The 14,634-nt window shown below is 39.4% G+C and overlaps 1 protein-coding gene across 1 annotated transcript in view; it reads left to right on the forward strand.

The window, feature by feature from the left end:
• The window catches only part of LOC109965141 (partitioning defective 3 homolog), a 428,297-nt gene that overhangs the window by 254,123 nt on the left and 159,540 nt on the right, over window positions 1–14,634 (forward strand). Inside the window, exon 18 of the mRNA XM_020608934.1 lies at window positions 8,352–8,500. Coding sequence (XP_020464590.1) covers window positions 8,352–8,500 — 149 coding nt within the window. The remainder of the gene's footprint in view (window positions 1–8,351; window positions 8,501–14,634) is intronic.

Consider the following 14,634-nt stretch of genomic DNA (forward strand, 5'->3'; position numbering starts at 1 on the left):
AATTTCAGCCTCATCAAATGCCGATGTGTTAGTGTGCCAACATGTTGTCCCCAAGATAAATGGTTGTTTGGAGGCCAAAATCCCATCCTACACAAGACATATAAACTGACCTACTTTTTTCTTGTTGACATCCCAAGCCAATTTGTTCATGTGTGACAAGTTTTTTTTTCTTTTTGAATTCTTTTATAGATGCTTCAAGCTAGCTTTCTCACTGTTATGAATCATTGTTCCTTTCATTCATTTAATCGTTGTTCTTTCCTTTGTATAAGCTAGATGGGTGTAGGGTTGAGCTAAGAAAATAGGTTGTGCATTGACCTGCTGTTACAGTTTTACAGAGGAATCATCGAGTTCTCTGTATTTCTATCACTGTCTGGTTCAGTTCAGCAGCCAAACAGGACAGGAACGGACTCTGGCGAACAGTCAGGAATGGAGAAAGAATCATTGGTGCTAGTCTGCCCTCCACTGAGGTCCTGTACACCTCACAGGTCAGAAGGAGGGCAGAGAAGATTTCTACAACCCCTCACATCCTGTTTGAACACCTCCACTCTGGGCAACGCTACAGGTCACTGTACGCCAAGACAACCAGAAACAAGGACAGTTTCTTCCCCCGGGCCATCACTCTGCTGAACACTTAATCCATGTTTATATGTATAACAAGATACAACAAACACCACAGTGCAATAACTTATAGATGTAACCACTGTACATAAAATAGCTCATTGTTAACTTATGTACATATTTTGCTTTTTACTTGATAATTTTTTTTTTCTTTTCTTTATTGTTTTATTTGGCGTACATTGAGGGACATTGAGCTCAAGTCATATTCCTTGTATTTTAACATAGTTGGCAACCAAGTTTGATTGACTGATGATGAATGTCTGTAAATTCTCAGTCATCCAGGTCGTAGTATGCTGAAAAAAACTGAAGAAAGCATCTGGAAGTAGTTTTGGGTAGAAGACATTTCACCTCTCATCCAAGAGTTTTCATCAGTTCTGTCCGACTGGTGGTGAGCAGGAGGTATTTATCCCACTGAATGGTGTTTCAGTCCTTTGACGGTCAACAAACAACAACCAGTGGGATAAATACCTCCTGCTCACCACCAGTCAGACAGAACTGATGAAGCCTCTTGGATGAGAGGTGAAACCTCTTCTACATAAAATTGCATCCAGATGCTTTCTTTTATGTTTTTTCAGCATTGATGATTGATTGTCTTATACAATGTGTTAAAATCAAGAGAACAGAAGTCAGAGATCCAAATCTACACAAATACAATTTAAATATCCTCAACTATGCAGAAGTAGTCCCATCGCATATCAAACTAAGTACATTGTCAGGCTTTTATGGATTATAACACAAAAGTTTTACATTTTATTTAGACTACTCAGCACCATCACTCACACCTGTATGAATATTTCTATTTTGCCCATTCCACCTCCCTAATCCTTGTTGAAATGCCATCCACATTGTCATTCAGAAAAAAAAGCTGTATTTAATAGCTCAAATTGCAACAGTGTAGCATCTAAATAAGCTAAAATGCCAGTCTTTGTGCCTGGTCAAATTGAGAAATATGATGGAATAATAAATAAGAAGAATAGAAGAAAGCAAAAGAAATAAATCTGTCAAGCAGAACTCATTGACTTTGACAGTGAGAAGCTGAGAACAACAGAACATCTCTACCTCCTCATAGTATGTTCTTCTATCAGTCCACAGTGTTGTATTTTAGCTGTACTAGTGAAGAAAATTCTTTAAAAAAAAAAACATGTGATCAGTCACAGTTTAGTATAATTTAATACTGCAAGATTGTTATGCTCTGCATGTGTAGTTGTTGAAGCTGATGTATTGGAACCAGGAGCCTAAAGAACTGAAGGACTTTCACAAAGGCCAGATCAGAATCAGCTTTTTGTTGACTACACAAGGAATTAGACTCCGGTACAGTGGCTCTCAACATGCTTCCATAAGACAACAAGGAAAAACTAAAATTTCCACTTTGTGATTATACACATCAGCCAAACAGTCAAATTCAGAGGAATGGGGCAGATGTGACACTGACCTTGACATTTGACCACCAAAATCTAATTAGTTCATCCTTGAGTTAAAGTGGACGTTTTTGCCAAATTTGAAGAAATTCCCTCAAGCAGTTTCTGACTTTGGATGGATGAACAATCTAAAAATGTAATTCCGCCGGCCGCGATTATCGCTGGCATTCCCATGGTCTGGACCTCAGTCTGAATGAGGCTAACAGAGGACATGTAGGTCAGTATTCATGAAGGTGAGACAGAAGAAAATTGGACAGAAAGACAAACAAAAGGAAACAAAGAGACAATACCAGATTGAGCCCTTGTCTGTCTTTGTGAGATGTTACAGATAGAAACACCATTTCTCTGGCAGCTCTGACACAGTCTATCAACTATCAGAGATGAAGGACTCAAGACAAACACACACACACACACATACATACACTACTACACAGATGCACTCAGTCTCAAGAGTGTTTAGATTCACATTGGCTGGTAAACAATTTCACAAATTAACATATAAAGTGGAAAAGGTCCACATTGAACAAACTTCCATGCTAACACTGCAAGCAGATTGCCTACTTCAGAGGACTCCCTAGTACTCTCTATCATTATATTGTCAGCAAAGTAAGAATCACAAGTGCGCTACTAAGCATATGTATTTGTTTTCAAGCTATCAGCATAACTATATATAAATAAATGCAAACATCCATGTAGTACCCATACACATGGTATTTGACTAATCTCAAATGCTCATTTACTATAAGTTGGTAGTGACAGATAGCACACACACACATAAATTGCAGGCATTTTTTTCTTAAACACTCTTTAGCTTTATGAATATTTATTATGTCTCAGTGGTGTGCCATTGCTACAAGTATGTCATTCTACAGGTTACATGCTCTTTCATGGGCTCACCTTCAATGTTCAATCTATAGCTACCCCATTGTGATAGGGAGCAGGTAAACCTTGGCATGTGTAATACCCTTAGCAGTTGATCTCCCATTCTGTAGACTTCTGTAGAGGCATTTAGTGTAGCAAAACTGAATGAGCTACAGGAGGTGACATCATGCACTAACCAAAACTGAAACTATAGCTAAGCACTTGAATGATTCACCCATAATAAAAACAAAACTGATGATGTGTAATAACTGAAACCAAAGGATTATTATGGCTATCAGAAAGTATCATTTCATGTATGAGGTGCTGCCTTTCGAATTGAATTTCTACAGCTATACTATAGTAAACTCTCTTTAAATGTGCTTTAGCGTCTCTTTGAAAAAAATGTGACAGCGACATTAACCATATTATAAATGGGGGGTATTATGGGGGACCGACATGTTTAATTTATTGAGTTTTGCAAGATAGAGTTTTATGTATTTTTAATTAAAGAGAGCAGTGAACTTATATGGCTTTAAATCCACATACCCCCATTCATTTTCACTTATTTTATTGTTGCCAACATGGCAACATAAGCAAAACTATTCACGTGACAACTGGTGTTCTAATAGAGCACCAGACAAGGAATGAACGAGGGGGTCAATGCATAAGTCAGCCAGCAGACAAAGAGGTGTTAATTGATCTTGTTCTTTCCCTCGCTGTCTCCCTCTGCAGCTTCATCACAGTTAAAAGAAATTACAGCAAATCATAGCTGTGGCTGCGCTGTGTGGTGCTGATAGAACCATTTTATTTTACAGTTTTTATATCTGGGTTTAAGTTAAATGTTTTATGGGTCCAATTAGACAACTAAAAAGTAGCAATCTGTGACATCATTTTTACAATAAGCTCATGTTTAAAAAATTTATTACAAATTTGGAAGAAATTCTCCATTCACCTTTTTTTTTTTTACTCGGGTATAAATATTTCAGCTGTCTAGTGCTCGTGCACATGCCACCAGACCTCTGCATGGACTTGTCATGCAGAGCTTTTTGCAGTAATTGAATTCAGCTACAAACTCCTTGGCCCAGCTATGTATCCATGCGATCAGCTGAATCGCCTCCCTCCAGACCTCAGAAGACCCATGTCAGAAGCACCTTACCAAGCTTTGCTCCACACCTCTTGGCCCCTCTCTGAGGTGTAAAACTAGTGCAAAGAGCCCCCTGCTAATCAATCAAACCAAGCTGAGACTAAGTAACTCTTTTGGGTTGTTTTTAGAATCAGAATCAGAATCTGCTTTATTGGCCAGGTGTGTTGGGAACACAAGGAATTTGATGGTGGTACACCGGCTCTCAATGTGTATGTACATATCCCCATGCAAGGGGCAAGTAAACAGTAAGCCAGCATAAGGCTGTGTAATATAACAAAAATAAGCAGTATTTACAAGCAACAAACAGTGCAAACAATGCAAAATAAGCAGTATAAACAGGCAGTAAACAATGCAGACAGACAAAGGAATGTTCATTGAAATGAGATAAGTAGGAATAGAAATAGAGTACTTGAAAATAGAGACTTGTATAGATCTCAATAGTCTGTACAATGTACATTTACAGGTATTTTGCTAAGGGTTATTGTCCAGTCATACTATCGTGGGTCAAGTGTTCATCAGAGTGATGGCCTGGGGAAGAAACTGTCCTTGTGCCTGATTGTCTTGGTGCACAGTGACCTGTAACGCCGTCCAGAGGGGAGGACTTCAAACAGATCTGTGGAACTGTATCAGCAGCTCCTGGGGCAGGTTGAACTTCCTGAGCTGGCGCAGGAAGTGCATCCTCTGCTGTGCCTTCTTGGTGATGGTGCTGATGTTGGACGTCCACTTCAGGTCCTGGGAGATAGTGGGGTTTTTCTTGGGGACTGGAATGATGGTGGAACGTTTGAAGCAGGAGGGGACTTCACACAGTTCCAGTGACCTGGACCTGGAAGATAAGTGTGAAGATGTGGGCCAGCTGATCAGCACACACTTTCAGGCAGGAGGGGGGTCACACCATCTGGGCCTGGAGCCTTTCTGATCCTTTGTTTTTTAAAGAGGCCATGCCTCTTAAATGAAAGTAAGAAGCATTAGGACTTGAAAAAAGAAAAGCAAGTTTAAAAAAAGGATGCAAGTTGTCAGGGTGAATTGTGAGAGCAGATGGGGGTTTTAGCACACACCACTTAGCGGCAAGGCCGATGTGCAGTTTGACACATTTAAATTCCTGCGAGACAGACGGAGACAGGAACAAGTTGATATAAAATGCACGTTAAAGCTGTGGATTTGCCTGTGAGCAATTCTCAGCGTTAGTCAATTTTAGATGAGACTTTCAACACAAAAGAAAGCATCATTTCTGAATGGTGGAAATGTAATCGCTGCTTAAAGAAGTAGACATGACAGAATGCGTTATCTAAATGGACTGGACTCCCTATTAAAGATAGGCCAGAGGTGTGGACGAAATGGTGGTTTGAGGAAGAAATTATCCTACTCTGCAGATTACCTAACCTATTTGAGAAGCGGTCATATGGTCAAGATTTTTCTTATTCCCCTCTGTCAAATAGAGTATGTGACCAAAATGAGCAATGGAGTGATCATCAAAGTCCAGTATGGGGCTCAGCTTCATGGAGTCAATTTGTTAAGTTGACTTTCCTTTCTGCTAGTGGACAGTGTTTCAGATTATGACGTTTCATGGATCATTGCAAAAATGCTTCCAAAGCATTATCTTATTATAACAAGCATTTCTGGGGGAAGGTTAATAGCCTGTAGAAAGTGAATATGAGATCTGTAATTGAGAGCTGTGTTTCTATTAATGGACTTTACCAGCTCTGAATCTTTGCATGCTGCTTTAAGTAGACAAAAAAAAATTAGACTTACAATGCCTTTGATATAATTATTCCTGGTGAAAGTGGCATGTAAGTCTTAAAGTATATTGTGTTGTTTTACAACTGCTCTAAATTTGTTGTTACATTTTTAAAAATGTTAAAAATGTGTTTCCAGGTAGGAAACATTTTTATAAAGAAGCACAAGTTAAAAAGAGTGGGAAGTAGTGGTGTAGAGGTTCACCTTTCATGTCTTTAAAAAGCATGGTTACTTAGACTTTAGGTGCAAATTCAAGCATCTTAGAGGAGTACTCATAGCAACACAGTGAGCTTTGTGTTCATGTTATGTGTCCCAAACTTGACATTTATGGGATGTTCACACAAAAAGACAAAGTTGCTGGTGCTGTGTTCCGGACTTCTGGGGGTGTGTTGTGTTGAGCACATGATTTACCTGCTCTGCTATTACTGGACAGATGTCTTCTGATTGCAGTAGGTGGCTGTAAACAAGTACTGTACTCTGAACGAGATGTAGCTGCCTGCTAATAGAGCTAGCTCGGTCAGCTTGCAAGTACTTGCATCTCTGAAAACATCAGAGCAAATTTTCAAAAACTTGGATAGACTGACCACACATTCTCAATTTAAATAGTTGCTTTCTTGCCTGAAAAAAAAAGTCAAAACTTAAATAAATTTAATTATAACCACTTTGAGCCTGGCTCAATATCTCTGCCATCACTGATAGAACCAACTGGCTCTTGCTCGGCTGCCACTGAACTCCATCAGTCATTTTTGCATAAAGTTGAGCTTTCCCTAGCTTTAGGCTTATGTCGCTGGGCTCCTTTTTTCTGTCTTGCACAGCAGGGTGTACTGAGTGACAGCTGGCCCAGGGATTTGTCTCTGCATGTGTGAACACCCCATTAGTCATTGCTCCGTGTGAACTAAATCTGAGACCGTGTTAAAATGGGTAGCAGCTTTAACCAACAGGTCTGATGTCCTATAAAGTGAATGCACACCACCTCTGAACTTCACTTTTACCCCCTACAGATTCTCATCATTTCTGCTCAGACAGGCTGGATTTTGATTTATCCCAACTGCTTGTCTCTGTAATTGCTCTTACAAATGGTCACAACTCTCCACCAACTCTCTGTACTTGCGTGACAGGGTTATGCATGCCCTCTCACTGTGTCTGCGTTCTGTGTATGTGTTCAACTGGCTCAAAAACACTATGCTGGCCAGGATGAATGAAATCTGAATTCAGAGTGAGAATATGTCCTTTCTTGATGTCATCTCAGTTATACTTTGACAGATGACATTTACAAAAACATAAACAAAGAAAGAAAGAAGGGGTGGGCTGGTTTTTGTGGGCTTGGAATAATGAGAGGAGAAAAGCCAGGGATGATGAATAAATGAATAACACATCTGTGCTGTCATTCCTCTCATCTTGCTCCACCCCTCTCTTACTGTGTCAAGCTGCATTTGGTCATTTGAAGCAGCCTGATGTTAGTTGGGACTGTCAGGTATGGTTGACAGCTGGCTCCTCAGTGACACATGAAGCACCTCTTTTGTTAAACGGGGTTGACAATCCAAATAAGAATTGTTTATATGCAAACTACAGCCAGCACGTCTGCAGTTGCTGTTAAGAGATATTATACACACTGAAGGATGCTTGAAGGAGCATATGCTTCAAAGAGGATGCAATGACAAAGCCGTTTTCTATCCTCTACTCTGCATTTAAACACTACAAAGCATCACCCAGCTTGGTAGAAATGCTATCCATCTGCAGTATCAAGAAAAATCTGATTAGTTGATTTGAATTGCTGTTGTAAGATGTAGGGATTTTAAGATCTCTTAGGCTCTCTTAAAGGTGCCTCATCATACTGCGACCATCAACAGAAGAAGAGAAAGGGTGTGTCCTTTCATGCTTGTAACATTTATTAGACTCCACTAGTATGGTACCACCTGCTTTCTGTCCCTTCAAAATGGAAAGATATTCTCATCTTAATTGTAAATACTCTGTTTCTTATTACATTTGTACTCTGCATGCAAATACCAGTGTCCCCATCTCCCAACCATCTTTCCCCACTCTCCTTTGATTTATTAATTTTTTTCAATTAAGATCCAGACAGAGATAGAGGATAAAATAAGGATTGTGCTATAGTGGGCCAGGCACTGACACTGCACCAGACATATTGGAGGAGGGGTTGATTGAGTGGCCATGACCCCAGAGAGCCATCACCTTAGTGGGGTATTAGACACCTTAGCCAGGCCTCCTCATCCCAGTTCTAGCATGTCCTGAACCCAGCCAGTAGAATTGAAAGTGTCCTTGATTGGGAAAGTCATTGAAAAGGGACTGAATGATTGAAACTGACGGTGTGTGTGTTATGGGCTGTGGTTTGGAGGTGTATGAATATTAATGGGTAGAATTAATTTCCCAGTCTTATTATCAAGATGGCCCCTAGCAATACAACTACATCTTGATGTAGGTGACTGCAAAACTTATCTTTAATTGGATAACATGGTTTTGGAATAACCCTGAATTGGCCATGACTCTTGGCAGCATTATAATAATTTTCTGTCTGTTTCTCCCTCCCTTTCTCCTTTCTTAATAATAAAATGCAGCTCGCTCAGTCCTGATGCAAATCCCGATGGTGCATTCCAGAGGGAGGGCTTTGGTCGCCAGAGCATATCAGAAAAACGTACCAAACAGTATGATGACGCTGCTCAACTGGAGATCATCAAGACCCGCAAGTCCAAGAGCATGGATCTAGGTAAAGGCTATGCTAAACACTCACAACATATGAATGAGTCAAGAGTATGTTATTAAAGGAAAAGTTTAATATTTTGGAAAAAAATGCTTTTTATACTTATTTACATGCTGCTTTACAGAGAGTCAAATAACATACTGTTAGTTAACAGGGACCACTAAATTCCCAGGGTTTCTGCTGGTTGCCTGGCAGCTGATCCTGGTTAAGGAATAATTTTTAAATTCTAATTTCCGATTTGTCTGAGCTGATCATAGCCAGTCTAATCAATGGTTGTGATTCCACCGGGTCCGGTTGCATTCCACCATCAATGCATCCTAGATGCACAGCTTTGCTCAAGATGCATCTAGTCTATTTTTGACAGATGCCGGTTCTGGGACACTTCTGACAAGGTTCGACCAACCAATCAGGCAGCACTAGTTGGTTATAGCCTACCAACAAATCACATCACAGCACAAACCGGCACATTATGTAAAACATGCAAAATAGAGGACAAATATATTTTTAACAACTAAAACAAATCTTTGATCCAGTTTCATAACGACTTAACTGTGACTGTCAAATTGAATTTAACCATTAAGTGTCTATGTGTCTTTGTCTATACGCTAGGCTACAGGACAACAAAGTAGAAAATAAAAACTATTAAATTAAAACAGAATTAAACACAATTAAAACAGACAAAAAAGAAACCATTTAACTACAAAGCATACTTAAACATTGTAGAAGCACAAAAATGACAAAAGATAGCCAACACATAAAATCAGCACCACAACAAGCCACTATACAGACGTACCCTGTAGGGGATAAAGTCATACAAAGGACGGACTAAAACCGCATCACAGACAAAATGCAACTCAGCTACAGCATAGCTGTTTCCAGCCCTTGTGCTAAGCTAAGTTACCTTCATATCTAGAGGACATACAGAGAATACGCATGTTTCCATAAACTGCAGATTCATTATAAATGTTTTTTTTAAAACAATAAGATTGTACTGTCAATATGGAAACATCATTACAACAAAGTCTGAGCAGGCAGGATAAGAAGAGATTATCTACAGTGCCTTGCGAAAGTATTCGGCCCCCTTGAACTTTGCGACCTTTTGGCACATTTCAGGCTTCAAACATAAAGATATAAAACTGTAATTTTTTGTGAAGAATCAACAACAAGTGGGACACAATCATGAAGTGGAACGAAATTTATTGGATATTTCAAACTTTTTTAACAAATAAAAAACTGAAAAATTGGGCGTGCAAAATTATTCAAATCCACATAAGGGATGACGGCAACATTCATAGATCCTGGAATGCACAATGAGGGGCAATGTTCATTCCTATTACAGAGGCCCACTGAAATTTTTTTGAGGAAAAGCTGTGTTAGACTGCATATTGTTTATAGTAAAGTATTTTTATATACAAATATAAAAATGAAAATGTTTCTGGAGTGGGACTTTAATTAATTATAGAAGTTGTGCAGAAGCTGCCCATAGCTCTACACAGTGATCCATGTGTGTACTGTATGTGTTTCTATGCTGCTCCAAATGAGTCTGTTCTGGTTCAACTTGTCTTATTAAATGAGCTTAAAAATAAAGTGACACCTTAGTTATAAAACACTGAGCAGGCTGTAACACACAAGAGTGTGTGATCTACAGCTGAGGTGGGAGACTCTGTCCATAGGACAACAATCAGTCGTATACTGCACAAATCTGGCCTTTATGGAAGAGTGGCAAGAAGAAAGCCATTTCTTAAAGATATCCATAAAAAGTGTTGTTTAAAGTTTGCCACAAGCCACCTGGGAGACACACCAAACATGTGGAAGAAGGTGCTCTGGTCAGATGAAACCAAAATCGAACTTTTTGGCAACAATGCAAAACGTTATGTTTGGCGTAAAAGCAACACAGCTCATCGCCCTGAACACACCATCCCCACTGTCAAACATGGTGGTGGCAGCATCATGGTTTGGGCCTGCTTTTCTTCAGCAGGGACATGGAAGATGGTTAAAATTGATGGGAAGATGGATGGAGCCAAATACAGGACCATTCTGGAAGGAAACCTGATGGTGTCTGCAAAAGACCTGAGACTGGGACTGCGATTTGTCTTCCAACAAGACAATGATCCAAAACATAAAGCAAAATCTACATTGGAATGGTTCACAAATAAACATATCCAGGTGTTAGAATGGCCAAGTCAAAGTCCAGACCTGAATCCAATCGAGAATCTGTGGACAGAACTGAAAACTGCTGTTCACAAATGCTCTCCATCCAACCTCACTGAGCTCGAGCTGTTTTGCAAGGCGGAATGGGCAAAAATTTCAGTCTCTTGATGTGCAAAACTGATAGAGACATACCCCAAGTGACTTACAGCTGTAATCGCAGCAAAAGGTGGCGCTACAAAGTATTAACTTAAGGGGGCTGAATAATTTTGCACGCCCAATTTTTCAGTTTTTTATTTGTTAAAAAAGTTTGAAATATCCAATAAATTTCGTTCCACTTCATGATTGTGTCCCACTTGTTGTTGATTCTTCACAAAAAATTACAGTTTTATATCTTTATGTTTGAAGCCTGAAATGTGGCAAAAGGTCGCAAAGTTCAAGGGGGCCGAATACTTTCGCAAGGCACTGTATATACTGTTATTTGGAAGTAAAAAAAAAAAAAGTAATTCACTTGAATTGTTGATTGTTGGTAGCAGTCCTCTGCTGCACAGGAAATGTGTGTGTCTCAGTAAAAGCACAATATTAGGAAAATTGAGGCAACACAAAGACACACAGACAAACAGTCCTTTCAATCCTGTCCGGCCACTACCTGTCATCTTTTCACCTACAACTCCAATGGCTCTGTGTCCAGTAGAGTATTATGGCTTCTTTTGTGACTGTGACACATGCATGATCATACACACATGAGCACGTGTTCAAACATACAAACTGTACCTACGGAAGATGATGATGTTCAGAGTCTCGCCAACTTAGGCAGAACTATACGGATCACTGGTTAATCACAACAGCTTTATTCTTCATGGAACCCAGGGACCTCACTCACCATAGCATCTGACTGCCATCAGAATGCTTCTATAACATGAACCCAGGCAAGTTAAATGTTTAGTGGAAAGTGCTGTGCTGTGGAGAAAGATGATAGTTAGTCATTGCATAGTGCAATTAGTTGAGCAGAAAACTAAATGTTTCTGTTGGGTTCTTAGTGTTATATAATCGGATATTACAGAGGATGGGACACGAGTGGAATGGAGGGGAAGCTGAGATTTCTAAATGATGGTGTTCTCATTTGAGCACAGCACATTTTATCATCGTGTTGAATCAAAAAGCTTCTTAATTGTGCCAAAGTGATGTCAGCATTCATTTGTGATATGATTTAGTATTTGTTTTTCTTTTTACAAATGAGACCGGTTAGTGATTTTGATGTTATACAAACCTTTATTATTGCTCTATCATTTCTTACTTCTCAAGTTCTGTGGCTTGTGTGTGTCCTCCCTTGTTTATACTGCATATACTTGTGGGGACAGAACACTGGGAGCACACTGCTTTCCGGGGAGCGGAAGTCACTTGTGGGGACTGGAGGCTGGGCCCCATGACAAATTTTTCAAATTTTATGAAAATGACGAGGTGTAAGGTTATAGCACTTGTGGGCTTTGGTTAAGGATAGGGTAAGAGTTAAAGTAGTGGTTCTGGTTAAAGTTAGGGTAAGTCTCCTGGAAATGAATGTAAGTCTATGTACTAACCCTGTAAGTGATGACTGCAAGGATGTGTGCATGTGTTTATTAGACACAATTAAAAATCACAGTCCCTTCTACTTGCAGGGCAGATTTAAGTTTGTGAAATAGCCTCCTGGTTGAAGTTCTTGCCAATACATAATAATAATCGAACAGTGAAAATATCACAGTGCTCAGAGGAGGAAGGGATATTACTGACTTGTTCCACTTGTGATAATTCTTGTAACTGATGTATTTCCAGAAAAGGAATGTTTCAGTTAGTACATGAAACACGCAGCATACAGTATTATGGTTTTCTGTATTTCTAATGTTACACAAGTTCTACTTATCTCGAAAGTCCACACTGCTGTAGTATGGTGATTATTTTAATGAAATTATTACATCAAAACCCCACAATGAAAAGTGGCCTTTGGGTAATGTATAATAGAGCTGAATTTTAAGTGAGCTAAAGAACATAGTGCCAGTATTAAGGCACATTTTATGTGTGTTCATAAATAAGAAGAAGCAGGAAGTATAAGTACACCTAGTGATGGCCCTATGACACCCGAGGCTCCAACACATGTGCGGTAGCTCATAAAGCAATTGTTTCAAACCACTGTGCCGAGGCATGTTTCGGTCACGTGACTAGTAATGTTTGAATCACTTGAGTGACGTCCGAAGCACTTTGGTTCGTCGGACATCAGGTCAATCAGCTGATTGGTTCGGTTTGTCATGTGAATCACTTTGGATCGAGTGTGTTCAGAGATAGGATATTCCTATTTCGGGGCATTCATTTGAATCTGTCTTTGCAGAGCAAGTTGGTCTGTTGCTGTTGCATTAGTTGCTTTGAGAGTTAGTAGTGTTGTAGCAGATTGTGTATTTAGTGGAGAATCACTGTAGAAATAGAGATAGATCAGTAGATAGCTAGATAGTAAGTTAGAGAGAAATAGATAAAGTAGTTACACAGTTAAATAACACTAGATGTAGTTACATAGGTAGTCCTAAATAACATTAGATATAGATATATTACATATATACATAAGATATATATAGATATAGATACAGACATATTGCATATATAGTTACTCAAACCTCTATAAATTAGCCAAGCGTTTCCTGTGTACCCCATCCTCATCTGTGCCATGTGAACAGGTTTTTTCCAAGGCTGGGGAAATAGTCTGTAAAAGGAGAAACTGCTTGTGTCTGAACACTGTGGATATACTGTTATTTTTCAATAAAAACTCATAAAGAGTTACACAAGCACACCCTCTTTACCCACATACCCATGAACCTCTTTACCAATGAACCCCAAAACAAACTTTGCCAAAGTCCATACTATAATCTGTATTTGCACCTGTCCCATGTGCGAATGACATCTGTCTGAATCTGTAGAGCACATCTCATGAATGTAGCAGCACTATTTAAATGTTTTCATAACACAAAATATAAGTGAGGAACATATAGGGTTGCATTCAGATGTGCCACATAAGAAACATGGTCTTCAACATGTGTCCATGTTTATTTTATATTTTATTGTGTCGGCTTGAAACCATACAACCATGTAGTGTAGTCAAACTGGAATGTGCATGGCGAATCAAATCCCAATCCATGAACCAATAAGCGACACGTCTTGACTGCACTTCAATTTCTTGACCACTAGATGTCCTACTCGAGCACTGTGTCATTGAAGCCTCCAGTAATGAACCATTTGTGTGAGTACTGTGTCGAAGCTTCAGCAAAGCCTCATCGGCCATCACTAAGTATACCACTGTCAGGGAGCGAACAGCAAGGCAGAGGACACAGCATTTCCATTTCAAAAAAGATGGGCTTGTTATTTACACAGAAACAAGGAAAGATACAATCAATATCAAAAAAGAGGCCTATAAGAGGTCAACAAAAGATAAGGAAACTCAAAATACAACAAACTGAACTGCACAGTACCTCAAACAAAAACCAACTGACGCAAATGGGGACATATATACTGGCTGGTTAAACCAGTAACACACAGGGAATGGACAAAGACACTAACTAAATAATCTACCAATAAACACTGACAGTCCGCTAACGACTACATGTTTTTTATAAGTTAAAAATGAAAAACATAACTTGACAAATAAAGTTTTAATATAAACTACAACAAATAATATATTTTTCTTCCCCACCCCACCCCACCCCTTTCCTGTATTGGCACTTGGTGCAGTCCAGGCCTAGTTGGAGGTATTTAGGCCTGCTGCTGCCTCTAGTGATGGGCAGATGAAGCTTCATGAAGCAATGAAGCCTTTCATCCAATTGGTTCACTCCAGCGCAAAGCTTCTTGAAGCTTCATTTGCTCTAGTAGGACATCTACTGGATGCAACAATATCAGTTGGCATGAATTTGAAGTGTGTGGCATTTTGCAGAAAGCCTGTGAATAAAACTGTCAGCAAAATAAAGAGGTATGCAAAA

The sequence above is a fragment of the Monopterus albus genome, unplaced genomic scaffold (genome assembly GCF_001952655.1).
Source record: "Monopterus albus unplaced genomic scaffold, M_albus_1.0 scaffold96.1, whole genome shotgun sequence".
NCBI lineage: Eukaryota > Metazoa > Chordata > Actinopteri > Synbranchiformes > Synbranchidae > Monopterus > Monopterus albus.